General features: G+C 35.8%; 2 protein-coding genes across 4 annotated transcripts in view; one reads left to right on the top strand and one right to left on the bottom strand.

Annotated features, from left to right (window-relative positions):
- Positions 1-26,444, bottom strand: part of VAMP7 (vesicle associated membrane protein 7) — a 62,547-nt gene that overhangs the window by 11,020 nt on the left and 25,083 nt on the right. For 2 of the 3 annotated variants that reach the window (XM_045504403.2, XM_010967101.3), the window contains exons 3-6: positions 25,467-25,524; positions 23,342-23,479; positions 13,832-13,922; positions 3,703-3,770 (exon numbers count right to left, since the gene is read on the bottom strand). In XM_045504403.2, coding sequence (XP_045360359.1) covers positions 3,703-3,770; positions 13,832-13,922; positions 23,342-23,479; positions 25,467-25,524 — 355 coding nt within the window. The remainder of the gene's footprint in view (positions 1-3,702; positions 3,771-13,831; positions 13,923-23,341; positions 23,480-25,466; positions 25,525-26,444) is intronic. The other variant, XM_074360007.1, reaches the window with a different exon arrangement.
- LOC123611883 (KANTR integral membrane protein) lies at positions 17,780-19,249 on the top strand. The gene is given in 2 exon segments (XM_074359662.1): positions 17,780-17,987; positions 17,990-19,249. Coding segments are annotated over 2 exon segments (261 nt in total). The 3' UTR covers positions 18,043-19,249.

Raw genomic sequence — 26,444 nt, 5'->3', positions numbered from 1 at the left:
ATTCTGTACTGTGAAAATATCTTTTAAAAAAGGAAGTGAAAAGGGGGAAGGGTATAGCTCAAGCGGTAGAGTGCATGCTTAGCATGCATGAGGTCCTGGGTTCAATTCCCAGTTCGTCCTCCAAAAATAAACAAACTTAATTATCTTCCAGTACCAAAAAAAAAAAAAAAATCAAAGCACATCAAATATGTTAAAAAAAAAAAAGGAAGTGAAATAAAGACTTTTCAGGCATACAAATATTGAAAGAAGTCATTACTAGCAGACTTAACACAATGAAAAATGTTTAAAGACATCCTACAGGTGGAAAGAAAATGACACCAGATGGAAATCTGGATCTACACAAAAGAATTAAGAGTTACCAGAAATATTAACTACATGGGTAAATAAAAAAAGATGTTCTTCTTATTATTTAAATCTCTTTAAAAGATAATCAACTGTTTAAACAAAAATAGTAACAATGTATTTTACAGTTATATGTGTAAATGAAAGTATGACAAAAGTATCAAGGTCAGGAAGGTAAAACTGGAGGTAAACTTTGTAACATTCTTATACTATTTGTGAAGTACAATAATACAACTAGAAGGTAGACTATGATAAGTTAAAGACTTCTACTGTAAACCCCAGAGCAAGCACAAAATAACAAAACAGAATAAAAATGGAATTTAAAAAGCACTCAATTAATTGAGCAGAAGGCAAAAAAAGAGGGTGAAGGGAACAAAGAACAGATGGTACAAATAGGAAACAAATAGTAAAATGGTAGATTTAAAATTTTCCTACAAAGAAAACTCCAGGCTGAGACTGCCTCACTGGTGAATTCTTTCAAACAGCTAAGGAACAAATAATGTCAATAGTACGTAAATTCTTTTGGAGGAGAGAGAGAGGTAACACTTCCCAACTTGTTTGATGGGGCCAGCATATCTCTGATACCAAAGCCCAAAAAGAAAAAGAAATTACAGATCAACATCCCTCATGAACACACATAATTCCTGAATAAATCAACAGCAAATCCAATAAGGTGTTATATAAAAAGGATAATGTATCATGACCTTGCAAAAATGCAAGGTTGGTTTAACATTCAAAAAGAAATGTTAACTTAGTAAGTTATATTCAGTCATATTAAATGAATAAAGGAGAAAAACCATATAATCCTCTCAGTACAGAAAAAATATTTGATAAAATTCATGAATAAAACTCTCAAGTGAGGAACTGAAGGGATCTTCTTCTAGCTGATAAAGGGTATGTATAAAAAATCTAGGGCTAATAACATAATTGTGAAAATACTAAATTTTTCCCTATAAGATGTGCTACATACAAGAATGTCCACTGTCATGACTTTCCTTTACTATCGTGTAGAAGGTTCTAGCCGGTGCAATAAGACAAAGAAAAGAAGTAAAATGGAAGAATCTACAAAAAAGCTAGTAGAACTAACAAGTGAATTTTGCAACATTTCAGGATACAAACCAGGTCAATATACAAAAGTCAACTTCATTTCTATACATTACCAGTAAAAATTGGAAAATTAAATTTAAAATTTATCACAGAACACAAAAGTATGGAATTCTCAAGAGTGAATTTCACAAAGTATGTACAAGACCTTTACACCAAAACTGAAAAATACTGGTGAGATAAATGAAAGAAATCCTAGGCAAAAGCACAGATATGCCAAGTTTATGGATAGGAAGACTCAATGCTGTCAAGATTACCAATTCTCCCCAAATTGATCTATAGATTAAATGCAATCACAATCAAATATATAAGTTTTTTTTTTCAGGATGGAAAATAACAAGTTTATTCTGGAACACAAATGGAAATACAAAGGACCTAAAATGGTAAAGACAATCCTGGAGAAGAACATGGTTGGAGGACTTTGGGAATTCTATAAAGCTATAGTAATCAGTACAGGGTGGTACTGACATAAAGGCACACAAACAGATTAATGGAACACAATAGAGAATACAGAATTAAACCCCACAGGGGAGAATGGATAAACAAATTGTGGTGGGTAGATTTATACAATGGAATATGTAGTACAAAACAATAAAAAAGAATAAATTATTACTACATTCAACAACATGAATGAATCTCATAGACATAATACTGAGTGAAAGAGGCCAGACATGAAAGAATATATAACATATGAGTCCATTTTTCTATACATTTTAAGAACAAGTAATACATTATCTAGAGTGATGTAAGTTAGAGAAATTACCTCTGTTGGGGATTATTAACTGGAAGGGGCATAAGGGAGCTTTCAGAGGTGTTGACAGTGTTTTATATCTTGATCTGGGTGGTGGTTACATGGGTATAGAAATATGTAGAAAATAACACTTGTACTAGCAAGTACACTTGCTGCACTTTATTATACTTATGTTATTCTTCCATAAAAGAGACATCAGTTAGTTAATTAGCAGTGTTTGTTATTCTGGGTCATGTAGTCAACAAGAAGACTTTTATTTGGAAAGTGAAGACTATACTAGTATTGGTCAAACACAGACCATTCCAACTAAATAGGGTTATCTTCAGGGATTAAGAATAACTAAGAGATGGACTGGAAGTTCCAAAGAAATTGTCAGAAGATCTAGAATCAGACACATATTTTCCCTCTTCTTCCTCAAGCAATGTGTTACAAAGTGAGCTATTACAGAACCCCATTGTTTGACTTCCTGTATGGTGCCACCCTTCCTCCAATTTCCATATACTTTGGTGGAAAAACTATTATCCTCCTAAGACCTACTGTTATTAGATGTTCCCTGTAAAACTAACAATAACAATAAACATTTAAATAGCTCTTACTATGTATCAGACATTGTGACACTGTGTTAGGCACTTTGCATGCACTGTACACTTTAACCCTCAAAACACTATGAAGAAGATATATCTCCATTTTACAGATGATGATGATGACTGAGGCATAGAGAGGTTAAGTAACCTGCCTAAGGTCACACAACTAGTGGCAGAGAAAGGATTCAATCCCAGGCAACCTGATTCTAGAGCTTGTACTCCAACCACTAAAATCTAGCTGTCAGTAAGAATGAACATGATCACTCAATGATCTGTTTCAAGGTGTAAACTTCTACTCTTCATGTAAATTCTTAATTGTGTAGACCCAAATTGTAACTGATCTCTGCCCACCTTCTATTCAATGTCTGTCTATCATCTTTCCTCAAAACCTTTATCCACTAACCAGATGGAAAATACAAAGACATGTGTAACTGTAGGATAAATAGGTTACAGGGACACTTCCTTCCCTATCGATCTCTGCCTCTTGCTTGATACAAAGAAAGCTAAAGCTGTCATGGTAAGCAAGAAAGTGACGGAATTGTTTGGGTTTTAGGATTCATAATGGGTCACAACTGGCGTGCACATTTGTTTTTTGCTTTACAAAGTGTACAGAGAACAGACTGGTATGTGCAGCTAAGTCTAAATTATACAGGTATCGATCCAAAGCTTTAAATAATTGTTTCTTTATGTTGAATATATTTTCCAAATTAAAGATTCCTTAATGGTTATTAATGGGTTGTGGTTTTTTTCTATGTCTCGTTTTTATCCTCATTATCATAATGTAATCACATAATGAGGGTTAGAAGGGAAAAAAAAACCCTACTAAAGTATTGAATTTAAGATGTTTCTCTATTATATCAACCATCAACCACAGCTTCTCAACTTTACATCCTGAAAAATATTATCATATCCCATACTTACCGAATCCACGAGATTTTCTGTTTTATCTATCAATAATTCCAATCTTTCGCCTCGCTGAGCTACCAGATCTGAAAATGTTGGAAAAACAGAAAATATCATGTTTATATTACAAATCTGCTATTTTGTCTTTAAGCCAAATCTGAATTTAATTACAGCTGGTATTCTTGACAACTCATATTTACTACAGAAACAGTTATAACTTTAAGTGATAAATGATCGTAAAGCTTATCAACTAAAGTAGGCTCTTCTGTGAAGGGCCAGATACTAAATATTTTAGGCTTGTGGGCCAAATGGTCTTGGCTGCAATTAATCAACTCTGTCAGATATAAATAATATGTAAATGAACGGGCATGACTGTTTTCCAATGAAACTTTATGCAGAAAAACAGGCCAGATTTGATCCAAGGGCTGTAGTTTGCAAATTCCTAAATTAAGGATATGATCTGAGAGTAAAAACAACAAAAAAAAGAACCATCAAAATGAATGAGAGTTGGACATTTTCAGAACTGCAGTGTGGGGAGCTCCAAAGATCCTTTCTCCAACAAAACCGCCATAACTGGTAACAATTATAAAAACAAACAAAAGCCATTCAAAGTCTCTGAGAACTGTGAGTGTCCTAAGGGCGTACAGCAAATAGAGAAACATTTATACAAGAAAATCAATGAATTATCAATAACAACAGTGAAAATCTATGGCATATGAGGCACGACCTGCCCCATCCTTCAGCTCAGTGATGCAGAAGCTCTGCTTCTGGCAAGTAAAGCCTGGGAGCTCTCTTTCCCCTCAGGTCCCATTCAAAGGCTATGCTCTCTCCCTAGAAGGGGCAAGTAGTCAGCATTTCTCCTCCTTCTTCACCCCATACCCAGGCTATGAGGCAGAAGCTCTATTCCAGCATGGCACGGCTGATAGTTACGAGGCTCCCTTCCTCTACCTACTGCCATACATAGGGAAGAAGCTCTACCCCAGGTGGCAGGCCAAGAACACTGGGCCCTGAGGGCCTCTTCCCTGACTTAACTCATAGAGTAGAGGTTCCACAATGTGAGAGGAAAGCCAAGACCAGGGTTATCTAGCACTCCAATGGTAGAGCAAGGGTGCCACTCAAAGAGATGGAGTCCACTGCCCCGATCTACAGTACCAGAGCAGTGACTCATACATTGTTCCCAGTGGGAGAGGCAGTCCTTAAGAACAGAGTTTTCCCTAAGAGGACAGACTTCATTTGGGGCAGAGGATGGGGAAGTTCAAGCCTAAGGGTGCTGTCAAAAACAAAGGAGACTTTGGAGGTAAGCAATTATAATGAAGCTGGTAGCTTCACGAGAATAATAAGTTAAACCATGGGGCAGCTAGAAGTTTAACAGAGAGTACCTGGGGAAGAGACAGATAAGAAGAACCCTCCCAAGGTCAGCACAAGCATCTAAGACTGGCCTTAAAGATAAAGGAACCCAAGTCTAATTAGATCAGACTGCAGGAATTTATGTCTGGGGAATTGTCAGAAAAAAAATAATAGAGCAATTAGCCTGCAATTAGTGGAGGTTAACAGCTGGATGAGATACCAACAGAGGCAAGCTTAATAGGGAGATCAGGGAAAAAACACTCCAAGAGAGCTGTGTCATTCCAGGGTGACTGTGTATGTCCAAGGCTGTTCCCTCTCAGACGTGACATCAGCGGCGTGGGAGAAACACACTTCAAAGAAAAAGTCCAGCCCAGTCACTAAACAAATAAAGAAGCAAACAACAAACCCTAGGGGTTGGGAATCAGTACCCAGAATTGCTATAATACATTACTTAAAATGTCCAATTTTCCAAAATATTATGACATGTTAAAAGAAACAGGAAAGTGTGATCCCTACACAAGAAGAGCAGAAATTATAAACTTACTTGGCAGAGGGGGAGCTCAGCTCTTGGACTCAACAATGGAATGAAATTAGAAATCAATAACAGAAGGAAAACTTATGGGATGAAGTAAAAGCAGTGCATAGAAGGAAATTTATAGCAGCAAACACCTATATTAAAGAGAAGAAGGGTGTTACAGACAGAATTGAGTTCCCACAAATTCATATATTGAAGTCCTAACCCCTAATGTGATAGTATTTGGATGGGGCCTTTGGAAGATCATTATGTTGAGATGAGGCCATGAAGGCTTATGATGGGATTAGTGCCCTTATAAAAAGAGACACCAGAGAACACAGTGATAAGGCACAATCTGCAAGCTGGGAAGAGATTTTGCACCAGAACCCAATCATGCAGACACCCTGATCTTGGACTTCCAGCCTCTAGAACCATGAGAAAATAAATTTCTGTTGTTTAAGCCACCCAGTCTATAGTAATCCTTTATAGGATGACTAAGACAAAAGATCTCAAATTAATAACTTAAATTTCCACCTCAAGGAACTGGAAAAAGAAAAGCAAACTAAATCAAAATCTGACAGAAGTAAATAATAAAGATTAGAGCAGAAAAAATATAGATTAGAAACACAATAGAGAAAATCAATAAAACCAAAAGTAGGTTTGAAATGATAAACAAAATTGACAAGTCTTTGTATAAACAGACAAAAAAGAGATTCAAATTACTAAAATAATCACTACTGAGTTCCCAGAAATGAAAGGGATTCTAAGAGAATACTATAAACAAGAGTATGTCAATACATTAGATAAACTAAATGAAATGGATAAATTCCTAGAAAGACACAAACCACAAAAACAGATTCAAGAAGAAATGGGAGTAACTGAATAGAGCTACAACAAACAAAAAGATTAAGTCAGTAATTTTTAAACTTTGCATAAAGAAAAGCCCAGGCCCAGATGGCTTCAAAGGTGAACTCTGCCAAACATTACAAGAATACCAGTTTTTCGAAAATTTTTCTAAAAATAGAAAAGGAGGGAACATTCTCAACTTATCCTATGAGGTCAGTATTACCCTGGTATCAAAACCAAAGATATCACAAGAAAACAACAGATCAATATCTCTTATGAATATAGACACAAAAAACCTTCAATAAAGTACTAGCAGAATGAATCCAGCAATATATAAAAAGGAATTTACACCATGATGAAGAGGCATTTCAGAAATGCAAGGTTAATTTAATATCCAAAAATCAATTACTGTAATATATTGTATTAATAAAGGAGAAAAACAATATGATCATATCAATAGATGCAAAAAAGCACTTCACAAAATCCAACACCTTTTCATGATAACTCAACAAAAAAGAAATAGAAGGGAAGCTCCTGAACCATCTATAAAAAAACAGCTAACATCATACATAATTGTGAAAGTTTCCCTAAGATCAGGAATAAGACAAGGATGTCCATTCTTGCCACTCTTATTCAACTGTACTAGAGGTTCCAGCCAGGCCAATTAGGCAGGAGAAAGACATGAAAGGTATTCGGATTGGAAAGGGAAAATTAAATCTCTGTTTTCAGATGGCATGATCCAGTACATAGAAAATCATAAGGAACTATTAAAACTAATAAATGAGTTCAACAAGGTTATACAATACAAGATCAATATACAAAAATCAATTATATTTCTATACATCAGCAGTGAACAATCAAAAAATAAAAGAAAAATTCCATTTACCATAGCATCAGAAAAAAACCACTTGGGAACAAGGCAAGAAAGATGTTAGAAGAGAGATACTATTAAAAAGAAATTATTCTGACACATCAAAAGCGGTAAAGAAGATTTTAATCAAGACTACTGCAATAGGGGTCAAGACCATTGCAATAGGGGAGAGAGACTGAGCTCAGCTGTGATTAAGCTCAGCTGTGATTATAACAAGGACAAGTTAGGTGATGTCAGTATTATAGTGGCATTAGACAGTCCTCCTTTTTGTCTCCCTTTTTAAACAACTAATTAGGCATCCATCTACAAACAAAAGTGCCTCTGTCGGAGTTGTGGGATCCAACACCATATGCTAAGGGACCTGAGAGGAGTTTCATCCACCTGTGCATCAGTAATAGGCAGACAGACCTTGCTATGAGCTGTGCAATCAGCAGGACTGGTGAACATGCCCCAGTTCCTCTTGGCTACAGTTGGGGAAAACCTAAAGAATGCTGACTTGGGCAGACACCCAGGACAAGAGAGATTTTGTGAAACTCCAGCTTTGCTGAGGGGAGATTCCAGCATGCCACTGGAGCAAAACAAAACGAATTGGAGGCAAGACTTCCATGACTGGGGGAAAGGGGAAGGAAAGAGATTAGGAAAGATGCAGGTAAGAATATCAAACAACATTAAAGGGATGTAGTTTCTGATGACTGGGTTCAGGAATTCACAGCAAGTCAATCCAATAGCTTCTGGGAGACCCTTAACCAATAATCCTCTCATCAGTCCTGCAGTGACCCCCAAATGCCCAGTGTGCAAAACCCACACCTCTCCCCACTCTCTGGCTGGTTCCTTTTATGTGCTTATAACTTTGGTGGCAAGAGTGAGCTACAGAAAAAGGAGTGCTCTCAGACCAGAGTCTATGGGCGAGGAAGAAACCATAAAATTGAGCTGTAGTGCTGTTTTCTGGAAAACAAAAAAGAGATTTCCAGCAGACAGCCTGGTGAGCTCTAAGACCAGAGAAGACGTAAATGCTTAATAATTCTGCCACAAGAGGGAGCAAGAAAGCAAGAATCATGGAGCAGGTTAGAGAAAATCCTAGATATAACAGGACCAATGAACTGTGTTCCCCACCTGAAGGCAACTAGTAGAGATTTAAGGTGTTTGCTACTTCATATGTTAAAGCAGCAATGCAAAGCTCCAAGGAATATGAAGAATCAAGGAAACATGTCATCACCAAAAGACAACAATCACGCACCAATAACCAAGATCAAAGACATGAAATTTTGTGACCTAACTGATAAAGAATTCAAAATAGTAGTTTTAGGGAAATCAAAAGAGCAGCAAGAAAACACAGAAAGACGTTCTAACTAAATCAGGAAAACAGTACATAAACAAAATCTGAAATTTATCAAAGAAACAGAAATCAGTAGAAAATAGCAATGAAACTAAGAGCTGATTTTCTAAAGATAAACAAAACTGACAAATCTTTGGATAGATGAAGAAAAAAAGAAAAAAGACCCAAATAAATAAGATATGAAATGAAAGAGACATTACAACTGATACCTGAGATATACAAAGGATCAAAGGAGACTACTACAATTATATGCCAACAAACTGGATAACCTAGAAGAAATGGATTTATTCCTAGAAACATACAACCTACCAAGACTGATTCAGAAAGAAATAGAAATTTAACATTCCAATAATGAATAAGAAGAATGAATCAGTAATCAAAAGCCTCCCAACACAGAAAAGCCCAGTACCAGATGGCTTCACTGGTGAATGCTACCAAACATTTAAAGAAAAATTAATGCCAATTCATCTCAAACTCTTCCAAAAAACTGAAGAGGAGGGAATATTTCTAAACTCATTTTATGAGGTCAGCATTACTCTGATACCAAAGACAGATAAAGATACTATAAGAAAACTAAACCAGTATTTTTGATGAATATACATGCAAAAATTATAAAAAAATTAGCAAATCAAATTCAACAACACATCAAAACAATCATACACTATGACCAAATGGGATTTATCCCTAAGATGCAAGAATAGCTCAAAATACACACATCAATACAGGTGATATATCATATTAAGAGAATGAAAGATACTTATGATCATCTCAATAGACGCAGAAAAAAAATTGACAAAATACAGCATCACTTCATGACAAAAACCCTCAACAAATTGAATATTGAAGGAAGTTACTTCAACACAATAAAGGCCATATATGTCAGACCAATAGCTCGACATCTTACTCAATGGTGAAACATTGAAGGCTTTTCCTCTAAGATCAGGAACAAGACAAGGGTGCCCACTCTCACCACTGTTATTCACAAAGTATTAGAAATCTTCGCTAGAGCAATCAGGTAAGACAAAGAAGTAAAAGGCATCCAAATTGGAAAGGAAGTAAAACTGCCATTATTTACAGATTATATATTATATATAGAAAATCTTAAAGATCCAACAAAAAACTGTTAAACTAATCAATGAATTCAGTAGAGTTGCAGGATATAAAATCAACATACAGAAATCAGTTGCTTGTATATAATAACAACAAAATATTTTTAAAAAGTAATAAAACTATCCCAATCACAATATCATCAAAAATATTAAAATGTTTAGGAATAAATTTAACTAAGGAAGTGAAAGATCTGTGTGATAAAAACGATATGACTTGGATAAAAGAAATTGAAGGAAATACACACAAATGGAAATACATCCTGTGTTCATGAATCAAAAGAATTAATATTGTTAAAATGTTCATACTACCCAAAGCCATCTATAGATTCAATGCAATCTCTATCAAAATTCCAAAGGCATTTTTCACAGAAATGGAAAAAACAATCCTAAAATGTGTATGGAACCACAAAAAGACCCCAAAGAGCCAAAACAATCCTGAGAAAGAAGAACAAAATCAGAGGTCTTACACTTCCTGATCCTGAACTATACTATAAAGCTATAGTACTTGAAACAGTATGGTACTGGCATAATAAGATACACGAATCAATGGAACAAAATAGAGAGCCCATAAATAACCCCCACATATACAGCCAACTAATATTTTTCAAGGGAGTCAAGATTGCTCAAAGGGGAAACAATGGTCTTTTCAACAAATGGTGTTGGGAAAACTGGATAACCACAAGTAAAAAATTGAAATTGGATCCCTATAAACAGTACTCAAAAAATTAACTTGAAATGGATTAAATACTTAAATGTAAGACTTGAAATCAATAAACACCTGTAAGAAAATATAGGGAAGAAAGTTCTTGACACTGGTCTTTGCAATGATATTTAGGATTGACACCAAAAGCACAAACAAACAAAAAAAAAATAAAAATCAACAAGTTGGACTACATCAAACTAAAAAGCTTCTGCACAGGAAAAGAAACAATCAACAACATAAAAAGGCAACCTACAGAATGGGAGAAAATATTTACAAACCATGTATTGGATAAGGGGTTAATATCCAAAATATATAAAGAATTCATATATCTCAACAACAACAACAACAAAAAAAACCCAATCTGATTAAAAAATGGGCAGAGGAACTCAACATAATTTTTCCAAAGAAGACATATACAAATGGCCAACAGGTACATGAAAAGATGCTCAACATCACTAATCATCAGAAGCATGCAAATAAAAACCACAATGAAATATCAACCTCATACCTGTTGAATGGCTGTCATTAAGAAGACAAGAGAAAAGTGTTGGCAAGCACATGAGGAGAAGGGAACCATTATGCACTGCTGGTAGGAATGTAAATTGGTTCAATCACTATGAAAAACAATATGGAGGTTCCTCAAAAAATTAAAAATACAACTACCATATGATCTAGCAATTCTATTTCTGGGTATATATCCAAACGGAATGAAAGCAGGATATTGAAAGGACAGCTGTACATCCATTTTTATTGCACCATTATTCACAACAGCCAAGATATAGAAATAAGCTAAGCGTTTGTCCATGGATGAATGGATAAAGAAGATGTGGTGTATACACATAATGGAATATTATTGAGCCATGAGAAAGATGGAAATCCTGCTGTCTGCAACAACATGGATGGATCTTGAGGGCACCATGCTTAGTGAGATAAGCCAGACAAAGACAGACAAATATTGTATGATATTATTAAGATGTGGAATCTAAAAATGTGGAACTTGTAGAACCAGAGTAGAATGGTGGTTACTAGGGGCTAGAGGTGGAAGAACAGGGGAGACGTAGTGAAAGGGTGCAAACTTGGAACTAGAAGATTAATAAGCTCTGGACATCTAGTGCACAGCACACTGATTATAGTCAACATTACTGTAGTATATACTTCAAAACTGCTAAGGTAGTTTTATATAACTCCATTTATATGAAATGCCCAGAACAGGCAAATCTATACAGACAGAAAGGAGAGTAATTGTTCTTAGGTCTGGAGGCTGAGGGGAAAAGAGGAGTGACTGTAAATGGGTACCAGATTTGTTTTGGGGATAGTGAAAATGTTCTAAAATTGTGGTGATGGTCACACAATCTGTGGATATAGTAAAAACACTGGGTTATATAGTTTAAATGAGTGAACTGTATGGTATGTGGATTATATCACAATAAAGCTGTTAAAAATGAATGGGAGATAATTAGAAATGTCTTTGCTACATTTTTAATTTGCTGTTTCTGTAATTCTAAAAATAAGTCATTTTAAAGGAGTTGATTAAAAAGGTTCATTTTCTGAGAAGTTTATGCATTTGCAATAGAAAATATTGTAGCAATTGGCTATTTCCACTTTTGGGCAAAATACATATATTTAGTGATAAAAAAAGAGAGAAAAGAAGTATTAGTTTTTTAATAGGTTCTGTAGTCTACATCTAGACATATAATTAAAACTAAAATCAATGAAAGAAAATCACCTCAAATAACCAAGAGATATACATATTAAGAAATGCAAAAATGTTTCTGTCTTTTGATTATTAATCTCATTCCTGAAAATTAATCTCAACAAGAAAAACATAATAGGCATAAAAACATTTATAACAGTACTGTTACGGTAACACAAACCTCTAAATCAGTGCTACCTAAGAGTGCTTGCTACTGCTCAACTAAGTCTCCAAGTACACTGTTCAGTCCAATTGACATTTTCATAGCAAGATGTTCTCAATGAAGGACACATAGCACTGTCTTACATTCTGGAGCAAGATCCTTATCTGGCTGTAAAACAGCATTGAGCAATATTGCTCTAAAGAACCAAAATGTCCATAATAAGAACATAATTGGCAACCCTGTGATATAACTTAAAGAAATATTATTTGAGCATAAAGCAGACTAACAATAGCTAACAATCATTCAGCCCTTACTATGTGCCAGGCACTGTACAAAGTGTTTTATATACATTATTTCTTTTATCCCAGTAACCTTAAGTTCTAGTATCTCCTTTTTGCAGATTAAGAAATAAAGGTCACAGAGGTTAGAGGACTGATCAAGGCCCAACAGCAGGTAGGACATGAAATCAAGACTCAAACTCAGGCAAGTATGACTCCAAATCCTGATCACTGTATTATAATGCCTCCACAAAACTAAAGGATGATTTTAACTATGTATATATGTGAATAAAAAATAGAAAGAAAATGGAGATGAATCTTTAGGATGGTGAGACAAAAAGTAAATTTTTAAAAATGTCTTTTCATTATTTGTAGCTGTCCTAATAAAAATACAAAAGTAATTCAAATAGTAAATTCAAAATTATAAGGAAATGAACATTTATGAAATGACAATGTCTGAATCAAATATCATAAAGCAATTATATACTCATTTTTGTTCAATTTTATAAAAGAATTTATTGTCTGCAAGACATTCTTCTTAGAAGATACATTTAAGAGTGGTACTAAAACTTGAGTATGCATTGCAATCCTCTCAAGGGCTTGTGAAAACAGATTGCTGGGATCTACTTCAAGAGTTTCTGATTCAATAGGCTTGGGGTGGGGCCTGAAAGTCTGCATTTATAACGAGTTTCCAGGGGATGCTGATGCTGCCGGCCCAGGGACTATACTGTGAGAACCTGTGCTTTTAAAAAATTAGCATCATCCTAAATCTAAATACCATTGGTATAATCAATTAAAAATAAACTTGATGAATTTCTTGAATTACTTTAATGTGCTAAGTAGGTTCTTGACAAAGCACAGGCCGATGGAATTTATGTCATAGTTCATACTCTTAAAGAATACAACAGTCTTTTGGTCCAATTCTTTATCTCAGTCAAGAGCTACAAGCTTTTTAAGGAAGTCAAATAGTTATACTTTATCTATACTGATAATATCAGTTATCTGGGTACTTTCAGTCAAAACTGACTAAATTATTTTAAATTGCTGAACTGTTTAAGGGTCTTGGAAATTAGTCTTGCTAAGCAAACTAACTTAGAATGAAAAACAGTCATAAGTGCTAAAACCATTTATACAGCAGGCAGTATTATAGATAAGTAATATCCATATCTCAGCTTCCAATAGTAAGAATAAGTGCTGTATCAGCCTCTCTAGAATAATTTGATCCTCAATTAAGTAATGTATTATAATTTTTGCCTGCATGCATGCAGACTATGCCATAAAACATACCTATGTTTCTGACCATGATTCCTTTCAGTTCATCCACTTGGGCTTGAGTCTCCATCACTCTATCTAGGCCCTTATTCTCGGAGTGATGCTTCTATAAAAAAAAATACGACTTAACTTATGATACCCAGACATTATCTACAATATGAAAACAAAAAGAAGAGGAATGCCACTGAGGAATGCCATAAAATTGTCTCTATTGACACAAAAGATAGATGTCACTTCATTCAAAAATTGTTACCAGACCTAGGGAAAAATACAGGCAAGCATAAAAATTGCTACCATATGAAATGTGTTTTAGTAAAAAAATATCACCTTACTTTAAATAAAGCTAAAAATATGCCAAATATACATCTGAGATTCTTGGGGCAGAAGGAGGGAGTTCTATAATCTGTGCTCAGACAAGGAAGAAAGGAGAATAGACTGCAGTTGGGGCAGGTGGAACAGGGCAGGGAAAGGGCATTCTAAATTGCTCCATATTTCTTGGATATGATAAGGCAGGTGTTGGCCCAGCTTCTGAGCACCTGTTCTATCTGTTAGGATCAGAGTATACGTCCTATTTTCACTGGCTTCTTATAGGATCTAGAAGTGTAAGGCACTGATGATAGTATATATTTTGGAAGTATTATCCATAGCAAACAATTATGGACTGCTTAATACTCAATATTCTAGTCACTTCACTGTGCTAAATGCTTCAAATAGGGGTATTCTTTAATCCATGCAAAAATTCTATGATGAAGATGCTATTGTTATTACCTCTATTTACAGGTAAGGATCCTGACACAGATTTGTTAGGAGGTTCACACAAAGATCTGGCACTAAAGACAAACTAGCTAAGTTGAAAGTTTTGCTGCCAGCTGATCCTATTTATCTTTTTTCCCTTGTGATGAGAATTCTTAGGATTTACTCTCTTAACAACTTTCATATATAACCTAAAGCATTGTTAATTATATTTATCATATAGTACATTACATGCTTAGTTCTTATTTATCTTATAATTGTAAGATGGACTGCCTTCATCTAATTTCCCCTCTGCACATTCCCTGCCTCTGGTAACCACAAATCTGCTCTCTTTTTCTATGAGTTTGTTTTTGAAGTATAATTGACCTACAACACTATGTGAGGTCCTGTTACACAACATAGTGATTTGATATATCTATACATTTAAAAATGATAACAATGAAAAGTTTAGTTAGGTCAAAATAGGTATTACATAGTTACAACTATATTCCCCACAGTATACATTTCAAAACTGTGACTCATTTATATTGCAACTAGAAGAATGTATCTTTAATTTCCTTCATCTGTTTCTTCCCCCACCCCTATCCCCTCTGGCAATCACCTATTTGTTCTCTGTATCTATAACTCTGTTAACGTTTTCTTGTATTTGTTCAATTGTTTTGTTTTTTAGATTCCATATATAAGTGAAATCACACAGTAATTATCTTTTTCTGTCTTGACTTATTTCACTTAACGTGATACCCTCTAGATCCATCAATGTTGCTGCAAATGACAAGATTTCACTCTTTTTTTGGCTGAGTAATATTCCACATATACATGCATGTTTGTGTGTGTGTGTGTATCTTTATCCATTCATCTATTGATGGGCATTTAGGTTCCTTCCATGTCTTGGCTATTGTAAATAATGCTGCAATGAACATTGCAGTGCATGTATCTTTTCTAATTAGAGATTTCATTTCCTTTGGATAAATACTCAGAAGTGGAATTGCTGGATTATATGGTAGTTCTGTTTTTAATTTTTGGAGGAATCTCCATACTGTCTTCCACAGTGGCTACACCAATTTACATTCCCATCAACAGTGCATGAGGGTTTCCTTTTTTCCACATCCTTGCCAACACTTGTTATTTGTTGTCTTTTTGATAACAGCCATTCTGACAAGTGTGAGGTGATACCTTACTGTGGTTTTCATTTGCATTTCCCTGATGATCAATGATGTTGAGCATCTTTTCATGTGCCTGTTGGCTAGTTGTATGTCTTCTTTGGAAAGATGTCTATTCAGGTCCTCTGTTCACTTTTTAATCAGTTTGGTTTTTTAATGTTGAAGTTGTATCACTTATTTGTACATTTGGATATTAACCCCTTATCAGCTATATCATTTGCCAATATCTTCTCCTATTTAGTAGGCGACATTTTTGTTTTGTTGATAGTTTCCTTTGCTGTGCAAAAGCTTTTCAGCTTGATGTAGTCCTATTCATTTTTGCTTTTGTTTCCATTGCCTGAGGACACAGATCCAAAAAAATATTACTAAGACAGGTGTCAAAGTGTATACTGCCTATGTTTTCTTTTAGAAGTTTCATGGTTTCAAGTCTTATTTTTCAATTCATTTCGAATTTATTTTTGTACATGCTGTGAGAAAGTAGTCTAGTTTGAATCTTTTGCATGTAGTTGTCCAAGTATCCCAACACCATTTACTGAAGAGATTACCTTTTCCCCATTGGATATTCTTGTCTCCTTTGTCACAGATTAATTGACCATATGTGCCTGGGTTCATTTCTAGGCTCTCTATCCTGTTCCATGGACCTGCGTGTCTGTTTTTGTGATAGTACCATACTGTTTTGACTGTTGTAGCTTTGTCATATAGTTGGAAACCAGGGAGTGTGATACCTCCAGCTTTGTTTTTCTTTCTCCAAGTTGTTTTGGGTATTCTGGGTCTTCTGTATCTCCATACAAATTTTAGAATTATTTGTTCTAGTTCTGTAAAAAAATGTTATTGGTATTGTGATAGGGATTGCATTGAATCTGTAGACTGCCTTGGGTAGTATGGTCATTTTAACAATATTAATTCTTCCAATCCATGAACATGGCTTATCTTTCCATCTGTTTGTGCCATCTTCAATTTCTTTCATCAGTGTCTTATACCTCCTTAGTTCGATATATTCCTAAATATTTTATTCTTTTTGATAAATGGGACTGTATTCTTAATTCCTCTTTTTGATAGTTTGTTGTTAGTGTATAGAAATACAAAATATTTCTGCATATAAATTTTGTGTTCTGCAAATTTACTGAATTTGTTTATTAGTTCTGAAAGTTTTTGGTGGTATCTTTAGGATGTTCTATATATAATATCATGTCATTTGTAAAGAGTGATAATTTTACTTCTTCCTTTTGAATTTGGATTCCTTTTCTTTCTTTTCCTTGTCTGACTGCTGTGACTAGGACTTCCAATACTATGCTGAATAAGTGGTGACAATGGGCATCCTTGTCTTGTTCTTGATCTTGGAGGGAATGCTTTCCGCTTTTCACCACTGAGTATGACATTAACTGTGGGCTTGTCATGCACAGCCTTTATTATGTTGGGGTATGTTCCCTTTATTTTCATTCTGTTGAGTTTTTTTTTTTTTATCAAAAATGGATATTGAATTCTGTCAAAAGCTTTTTTCTGCATCTACTGAATGTAGTTTTTATTCTTCAATTTGTTAACATGGAGTGTCACATTGATTGATTTGCAGATACTGAACCATATCTAGAATAAATCCCACTTGATAATGGTGTATAATCCTTTTAAATGTATTATTGAATTTGGTTTGTGAATATTTTGTTGAGGATTTCTGAATCTATGTTCATCAGTGATACTGGCCTGTAATTTTCTTTTTTGTGATATCTTTGGTTTTGGTGTCAGGAAGATGTAGATATCATGGAATGAATCTGGAAGTGTTCCTTCCTCTGCAATTTTTTTTGAATAGTTTCAGAAGGATGGGTGTTAACTCTTCTCTAAATGTTTGGTAGAATTCACCTGTGAAGCCATCTGGTCCTGGATTTTTGTTGGGAGTTTTTCAATTACTGACTCAATTTCATTACTGGTAATTGGTCTGTTCATATTTTCTATTTCTTACTGGTTCAGTCTTGTGAGATTGTACATTTCTAGGAATTTGTCCATTTCTTCTAGGCTGCCCATTTTATTGGCATACGGTTGTTCATAGTAGTTTCTTATGATCCTCTGTATTTCTGTGATATCTTTTGTAATTTCTCCTTTTTCATTTCTGATTTTAGTGATTTGAGCCTGCTCTCATTTTTTCCTGATGAGTCTGCCTAAAGGTTTATCAGCTTTATTTATATTTACGAAGAGCTAGCTCTTCATTTCATTGATCTTTTCTATTGTTTCCTTAGTCTCTATTTCACTTATTTCTGTTCTGATCTTTATGATTTCTTTCCTTCTACTAACTTTGGGTTCAGTTTGTTGTTCTTTTCCTAGCTCCTTTAGGTAAAATCTTAGGTTGTTCCCTTGAGACTTTTGTTTCCTGAGATGCTTGTATTGCTATAAACATCCCACTTAGAATGGCTTTTGCTGCATCCCATAAATTTTGAATCATTTCCTATTCACTTGTCTCTAGGTATTTTTTGATTTCCTCTGGCTTCTTCAGTGATTCATTGGTTCTTTAGTAGCATATTGCTAGCCTCCACGTGTTTGTGTTTTTTGCAATTCTTTTCTTATAGTTGATTTCTAGTCTCATAGCATTGTGGTCAGAAAAGATGCTTGATATGATTTCAAGTTTCTTAAACTTGCTGAGGCTTATTTTGTTGCCTAGCATGTGATATACCTTGACGAATGCTCCAGGTCCACTTGAAAAGAATGTGTATTCTGCTGCTTTTGAATGGAATGTTCTATATATATATCTATTAAGTCCATTTGGAAATGTGTCATTTAGGCCAATCTTTCTTCATTGATTTTACATCTAGATGATATGTCCATTGAGGTAAGTGGAGTGTTAAAGTCCCCTACTATTATTGTGTTGCTATCAATTTCTCACTTTATGTTACTATTTGCTTTATGTACATAGGTGCTCCTATGTTGGGTACATATATACTTACAATTGTTATATCTGCTTCTTGGATTGATTCCTTTATCACTAACTCATGTCCTTGTCTCTTGTTACATTCTTTGTTTTAAAGTCTTTTTTGTCTGCTATAAGTATTGCTACCCTGGCTGTCCTCTGATTTCCAATTGCACGGAATACCTTTTCAGCTATTCTGACTTTTGATTGAAACATTTAGTTCATTTACATTTAATTATTGATAGGTATGTACCTACTGCCATTTTGTTAAATGTTTTCCAATTTTTTTGTACTTCTTTTGCTCTCTTCCCTTGTGATGTGATGAGTATCTTTAGTGTTAATGTTTGAATTTCTTACCTTTTTTGTGTGTATGTATGTAATATAGATTTTTGGTTTGTGGTTACCATAAGATTTATATGTAGCAATCTATATATACACATGTGATTATTTTAAGTTGCTCGTCTCTTTAGTTCAAATGCATTTTAACAAACCTGTATTTTTACTGCTCCCCCCATGCTTACTATTTTGACACATTTTATATCTTTTTGTTTTGTGTATCCCTTAAGTATCTTTTATTGTGGATATAGGTGATTTTACTTCTTTTTCTTTTAACCTTCCTACTGTCTCTATACGTTTATTTACTACCTTTACTGTATATTTGTCTTTACCAGTGATATTTTTCCTTTCATAATTTCCATATTTCTTGTGCCCTTTTCTTTTTTACTTGGAGAACTCCCTTTAATACTTCTTGTAAAGGTGGTTTCATGGTGCTGAACTCTTTTAGTTTTTGATTGTAAAACTTTCAACCTCTCCATTGAATCTGAATGAAAGCTTTTCCTGGTATTGGTGGTTGTCGGTTTTTCCCTTTTATCACTTTAAATACATAGTGCCACTCCCTTCTGGCTTGCAGGGTTACTGATAAAAACTCAGTTGATAGCCTTATGGGAATTCCCTAGTATATAACTTTTTACTTTTCCCTAGTTGCTTTTAATACCCTCTTTAATTTTTGCCATTTAAATTTATGTGTCTTGGTGTGGTCCTCTTTGGGTTGATCCTGTTTGGGACTCTGTGTGCTTCCCTTACCTGGGCGCTTTTTTCTTTTCCCTAATTAGGGAAGTTTTTAGCTATTACGTTTTCAAATTTGTTCTCTGCCCCTTTCTCTCTCTCTTCCCCTGGGATCCCTATCATGTGAATGTTAGTAATGCTTAATGTTGTCAAAGAGGTCTCTTAAATTGTTCTCATTTCTTTTTATTCTTTTTCTTTTTTTTTTCCATTCCGTTTCAGTGATTTCCACTACTCTGTCTTCCAGCTTGCTGATCCATTCCTCTGTATCACCCAATCCATTGTTGATTCCTTCTAGTGTATTTTTTATTTCAACTATTGTATTCTTTATCTCTGTTTGGTTTTCTTTATACTTTCTAACTCTGTTAAAAATTCTAACTTCTCACTTTGCTCATCCAATCACCTCCCAGGTTCTTTGATCCCTTTACCATCTTTACTACCCTGAACTCTTTATTGGGTAGATTGCTTATCTCCACCTCATGTAGTTCATCTGGGATTTTATCTTGTTCCTTTGTTTGAAACATGTTCCTCTGTCTTTTCATTTTGCCTTATTTCCAGTTTTTATTTCTATGTATTTGTTAAGTTGGTTACATTTTCCAACCTTGATGAAGTAGCCTTTTCTAAGAGACATCCTAAGTGTCCCAGCAGCACACTTCCCTCTGGTAACCAGAGCTATATGCTCTAGGGGTACCTCCTACATAGGCTGTGGCTGGCTGATTACTGTGAACAGGCTGGTAGGCAGGGCTGGCCCCTGGTCTGCTTGGTTGCCAGACCCTGCCTTGTGTGCAGGCTGCCATATGCTGGTGGGTAGGGTTGGGTCACAAGGCAGCTGGCTATAGAGACCTATGGGGTCCTCTGGCTGCAGAGCCTTTGGGATTTCAGAGTTGGTGTTGGCCCACTGGTGGGTAGAACTGTCTTCTGACATGGCTGGCTATGGAGTCTGGGGTGTCCTGAAGCTGGTGTTGGTCCACTGGTCCCAGGGCAGATCCCAGGGCAGGTGGCTGAGGGACCCATGGTATCCCAGAGCTGGGGTTGGCCTGCTAGTAGGCAGGGTCAGTGTCTAGGGGGTCATAGGGCTGATGTTTGCCCACTGGTGGTTAAGACCCACTGGTTTACAGAGCCAGGTCAGGGGATCTCTGGATGGAGGGCTTCGGTATCTGAAGCTGGCTGTGGCCTGCTGTTCTGTGGAGCTGAGACCCAGAAGATGCCACAGCTACTGCTGGCTCATGGTGGGCAGGAGTCCCAGGGTCTCTAGCTGCAGGGCCGTGGGGGTCCCAAATTTGGTATGTTGGCCTGCTGGTGAGTGGGGCCAGGTCCCAGGGGGGCCCTGGGGCTGGTGTCTGCCCACTGGTGGGAAGAGCTGGGTTCCAGGGTCTCTGGCTGCAGGCACACTGGTGTGTGGGGCCAGGTCCTGGGTCCTCTGGTAGGAAGGACCAGGACTCAGGATGGCTTTTGGTTCTAGGGCTCTTAAGGCAGCCAGCCTACTAGTGGGTGGGGCTGTGCACCTGCCCAGCAAGTTGCATGGCTTAAGGCATCCCAGTACTGGTGCAGACAGGTTGGTGGGTGGGGACAGGTACTGGCACTAATATGCTAGAGGGAAGATTCCAAAATGGTGCTTGCCAGCACCACTGTCCTCATGGTCGAACGAGCTTCCAAAAATGGCCATCACCAGTGTCTATGTCCCTAGGGTGAGCTGCAGTGGCCTCCTGCCTCTCAGGAAGGCTCTCCAAGATCAGAAAGTGGGTCTGACCCAGGCTCCTTTCAAATTACTGCTTCTGCCCTGGATTCTGGAGCATGTGAGATTCTGTGTGACCCTTTAAGAGTGGAATCTCTATTTCCCCCAGCCCTCTGGCTTTCCCTAAAGTAAGCCCTGCTGAACTTCAGAGCCGAATGTTCTAGGGCTTGTCTTCCTGGTGGAGGACCCCTATGATGGGGAGCCTCATGCAGGGCTCAGACCCCTCGCTCCTTGGGGAGAACTTCCACAATTGTAATTATCTTCCCATTTGTGGGTCACCCACCCTGGGGTGTGGGTCTTGACTGTACTGTGTCTTCGCCCCCTCCTACTCATCTCGTTGTGGTTCCCTCTTTATATCTTAAGTTGTAGAAGATCTTTTCTGCTAGTCTTCTGATCTTATCAATAGTTGCTTTGCAAATAGTTGTGATTTCGGTGTGTCCATGGGAGGAGGAGAGCTCAGGGTCTTCCTACTCTACCATTTTGGGCAGCAACCTGATCCTATGTACTTTTGAATATGTATCAGTATATATTTTGTTGGTGATGTTTTACACAGTTTCATGTATATGAATGTTTCTTAGTGGAAGTATGAAGCAAACCAACTGAATGAGTAATAAATATTTACAAATATTTAAAGAATTTCATCCCCACAGGATGCATGTTTAGAAGTGTGGTACTCAGAAAGTGTATTAAGAAGAACACTTATAGGAGAAGTGAAAGTATTCAATTACAGTAAGTCTTTTTTTCCTCATTCACAACACCATCACAGATAAAACTCATGTCCTTGCACACAACTAGTTTCAAGATAAAAGGTAAGCATTTTTTAAAGGTCTCAATATCATTAGTCATCAGGGAAATGCAAATTAAAACCACAATTAGATATCATTGCACACCCACTAAGATGAGTAAAATTAAAATGACAGACTATAACAACTGTTGGTAAGGATACAGAAACACTGAAACTGCTAGTGAGAATATAAATGGTACAACCACTTTGAAAAAAATTTGATGATTCATTATAAAATTAAACATCATTCATCATATGACCCAGCAGTTCCATTCCTAAGTATTTACCAAAGAGAAATAAAAATACATGTCTGCATGAAGACTTGTTCATGGATGTTCATAAGTTTTGTTTATGATAGCTGAAACTGGAAGCAATTCAAATATCCAGAAACAGGTGAATGGATAAACAAATTAAGATATATGCATACAATACTACTCAGCAAAAAAGGAAACTAATGATTTATACAATATAGATGTATATCAAAAACCTCATACTGTGCAAACAAGGAAGACACAAAAGAGTATGTAATGTATGATTCCATTTATAGGAAATTCTAGAAGAGACAAAACTAATTTATGGTGACAGAAAATAGAGCAGTGATTGTTTCAGGCAGAGTGTGGGGGAGAGAACTGACTGCAAAGGGACATAAGGAATCTTTACGGTCATGGAGACATTTTGTACCTTGAAAAGGTGGTATTTCACTGGTGTATACATATGTAAAACTTCACTGAGCTGACAAATATTCATACAGATGAACAGACTTTCAAATGACTAATTTGAGCTGTTCAAAATTTAAATTTGCCTCGTGGGAGGGTAGCAGGTTAATGTATAGGTTAAGAAGCCATTTGGTAAGTTCAATGGATTTATGCATTAAATGGGTAGTTGAAGTAGATGATCTTTAATGTCCTTCCCAACCCTGAGATACTCTCACCATCATTGTTAGAGAATATCACCAATTATTAGCTTTCCATCCTAAAATGGCCCCTTCATATAGTTTTTATTGGGGAAGTTTTATTGTGCTGGCATATAATAACATAATCAGAAAAATATATTGCAGGTCAGGGTCCCCTATATTTATGGTGCTTTAAAGTAATAGAGAAGATATGAATCAAATAATATATCCTGGGAAAGATCTTACCAGCTGTGCAGCCAAGACACTTGAGAACTCACTATTCATGGCATATGGGAGTGCTGTCTGTGCTCTTGAACCATACGTAGTCTGGAACCTCTTCTTTATCTCATTCAGAAAATTAAAGGCTCGGGAACGTTCAAAATCCTGAAAGGAGACCAACACAGAGCTCACATTAGAATGTAAACAAAGATGATATGGATAATTAACAACAATCATAAGAACAGCTAACATTTACTGAGCAATGATTCTATGAGAAGGAACTGACCTCATGTTACAAATAAGGAAGTAGAGGCTCTAAAAAGGTAACTAACTTGCCAAAGGTGAAACAATTAATAAATGAAAGAGCTGAGAGTCGAATCCAAATATGTTTGATTACTGCCAACTAACATAACAGTACCTAGGTTAGCTTCTTGAAAGCACAAATTGGGTTTTACTCCATCCATATCTTTCACAGGATCCATTAGAAAGCCCAGCACAAGAAGATGCTTAATAAATCCATAGTAATAGTACAGTCTTTCACATGCAAAGATAATACTATTGACATAAACTCTGAATTGATTTTTTTCAATAGTGGTGGTCCATTTGAAGAGATCAAGGGATGTACTCAGTCAAAAAGCATGTGTGTATGTGTATAATATGTATAATATGTATGATTTAATCATAGCTCAAGAAATGTAAGACTCAAAATTGATCACCCCAAATTTAGTGATATTTCTCACCTACTCCAAGTCCTTTCACATCAGTCATTTCAGATATAGCCGAATTTTAAAAATAATTTTAGAAAATACTGTGAAAATCAAGGAATAAAAATCATTGTGATAATCATTGTGGTTGATACTCATCTCCATTTCACTCAAGATGATCAGTCTAAGCCAAAGGTTCTTGAACTAGGGTCAATGGTTCCAATTCAAGGGGCCCATGTACTTGGACAGAAAAAAAACTAATCACTATTTTCATCAATCTTTAACTTACAGTTTCAATTGTGAATACAGTAACAAACTAGACTAGTATTAAACAGTATCTGTGACTTTGTCACTAAGTGAAGTCTTTTTTCATCCACCATCAGTCTCAGAATCTCTCAAAATATTTATACTCATCACAACTTCAAGATTATTTTTAATTATTAGATCCATGACTAGATCTTGTTATTTAATGAATTAATAAAGAAGCAAATACATTACTATAACAATATTTAAAATATTTTGAATACTGTAGTTCAATATAATTGGCTTTGTTCATAATCATATGTTTTATTTCACACATTTACAAAAATTCTAGGAGCGGCTGATGAGTTGTTACGAGTCTGTTAGACAATAAAGGTTAAGAACCCTGACCTATGGCAATCATGCCAATTCCATGCCTCTCGTCAGTGATCAATTTAGAAATAAGCACACAACCTAGTCCTAGCTAATATGGCATGAAAGCAAGTCCACTCTGAAAACAGGGGGAGGGGAAGGTGTACTTCTGGGAAGTTTCCTCATTCCTACAATAAGAAACTTGAGAAGACATAATCCTTCTTCTTTGGACATGAATAAATAAGCATGTGGCTCCACACAACCATAAGGGGAATGTGTCCAGGAAGAAGCCAACATGAGGACTGTAGAGGAGAGAAAGGACCCTGATGACATTGTTAAGTTATTGAGCATTTTGCATCTAAAACTTATAAATACTAAAAAAACAACCTACGAATGTGAACTATGGGTTTACAAAACTGATCATAATGTATTGTGATTTTGTATTCCCAAAGTCAGTATACATTAAAAAAATTCACTATTGATTGGAGGAGTGAAATAATCTATTTAATAATTAAGATAAATAAATTTTGAGAGGATCTGATACCAAAGGATCATAATTATGAACACCAAGTCTCACTACACAATAGAATAAATGTAGAAGTTTCAAGAGGTTAAGCTAAAACTCAGCAAAACCAAGATGATTTGCATATACTCAGATATCACCTTTTCTTGTGATTTGCTGGTCTATATGATAAATGCAAAGTATAGAAAAAGATATCCAGCTACAGATAGTTATATTCACATCACATTTACCCACCCATAGGTACAGATAATTAACAACTGACTCTATTAACATTACACATAGTTAAATAGCAACATGTCTTCAAGTTACTTACATCATCAGTGATACAAAGATATACAATCCTGTCTTGGCAGATGTAATGAAACAAATAACTGTAGAATAAAAGATATAAAACTTACTGTGGTTATGAGCAATATCTCTTTCATGTCTACCTTTTATCTAGGTATACAAAAATTTAATACTGCCAATGTTACCAGATTATTTACAGATACTGTCTATTCTCCCTCTCCCCTGTTTCTTTCAAGTCAAACCGACAGAAATAAATAAGAAATTAAAAGAAGATCTCTATCCTAGCTATGTAGTGTAATGTTATGTACATTACCCATTAAAATGATATCTGAAAAAGCATAATTGGACTCTAAAGGTTTAAACAAGAGATGACATTTGAGGGACAGGTAATTAAGATTAATCCCCAAATGGGCCATACAGTCTTCCTTGTCTTCTCCTAAGATCTCAAATCAAACACTCTTTCTATCAAATACATAACAATAACATTTATTTGGTATCACTTTGAGCCAATTACTGGGCTGGATGCTGAGGATACAAATAAGCAAAACCATCAGTCACTGCCTTCACAGAGATCAAAGTGCAGGGAATTATGGAAAAGCATAGTAAGTAGGATGATTAAAGGCAGTACATGGTGCTTTGGGGACATACAGGAGACACCTAACAGAGTTTGGCAAGGGGTAACAGGGAAGACATCCTAGAGCAAGTGATATCTGAGCTGAGACCTGAAGAATGAGTAAGAGATGACAACGTAAAGAGCAAGTGAAGAGTGTTCTAAGACCAACAAGCTTAAGGGCTTAGAGATAAAAGGCACATAACGAGTTTAAAAACTAAAATTAGTTCACATAACTAGAGTATAGAATGTAAGGAAAAAATAAGTTGCTTGCAAAAATGAGGTAGTAAGTAAGTAACCAAGTATCAGGCTGTATAAGACTTTAAAACCTCATTACACATTATCCTAAGAACAATGAACAAGATCTTGTGGTAGCTCACAGTGGAAAAAAAA

This window comes from Camelus bactrianus, chromosome X, assembly GCF_048773025.1.
Source record: "Camelus bactrianus isolate YW-2024 breed Bactrian camel chromosome X, ASM4877302v1, whole genome shotgun sequence".
Classification (NCBI taxonomy): domain Eukaryota; kingdom Metazoa; phylum Chordata; class Mammalia; order Artiodactyla; family Camelidae; genus Camelus; species Camelus bactrianus.
This window is presented reverse-complemented; position numbering and strand designations above follow the sequence as displayed.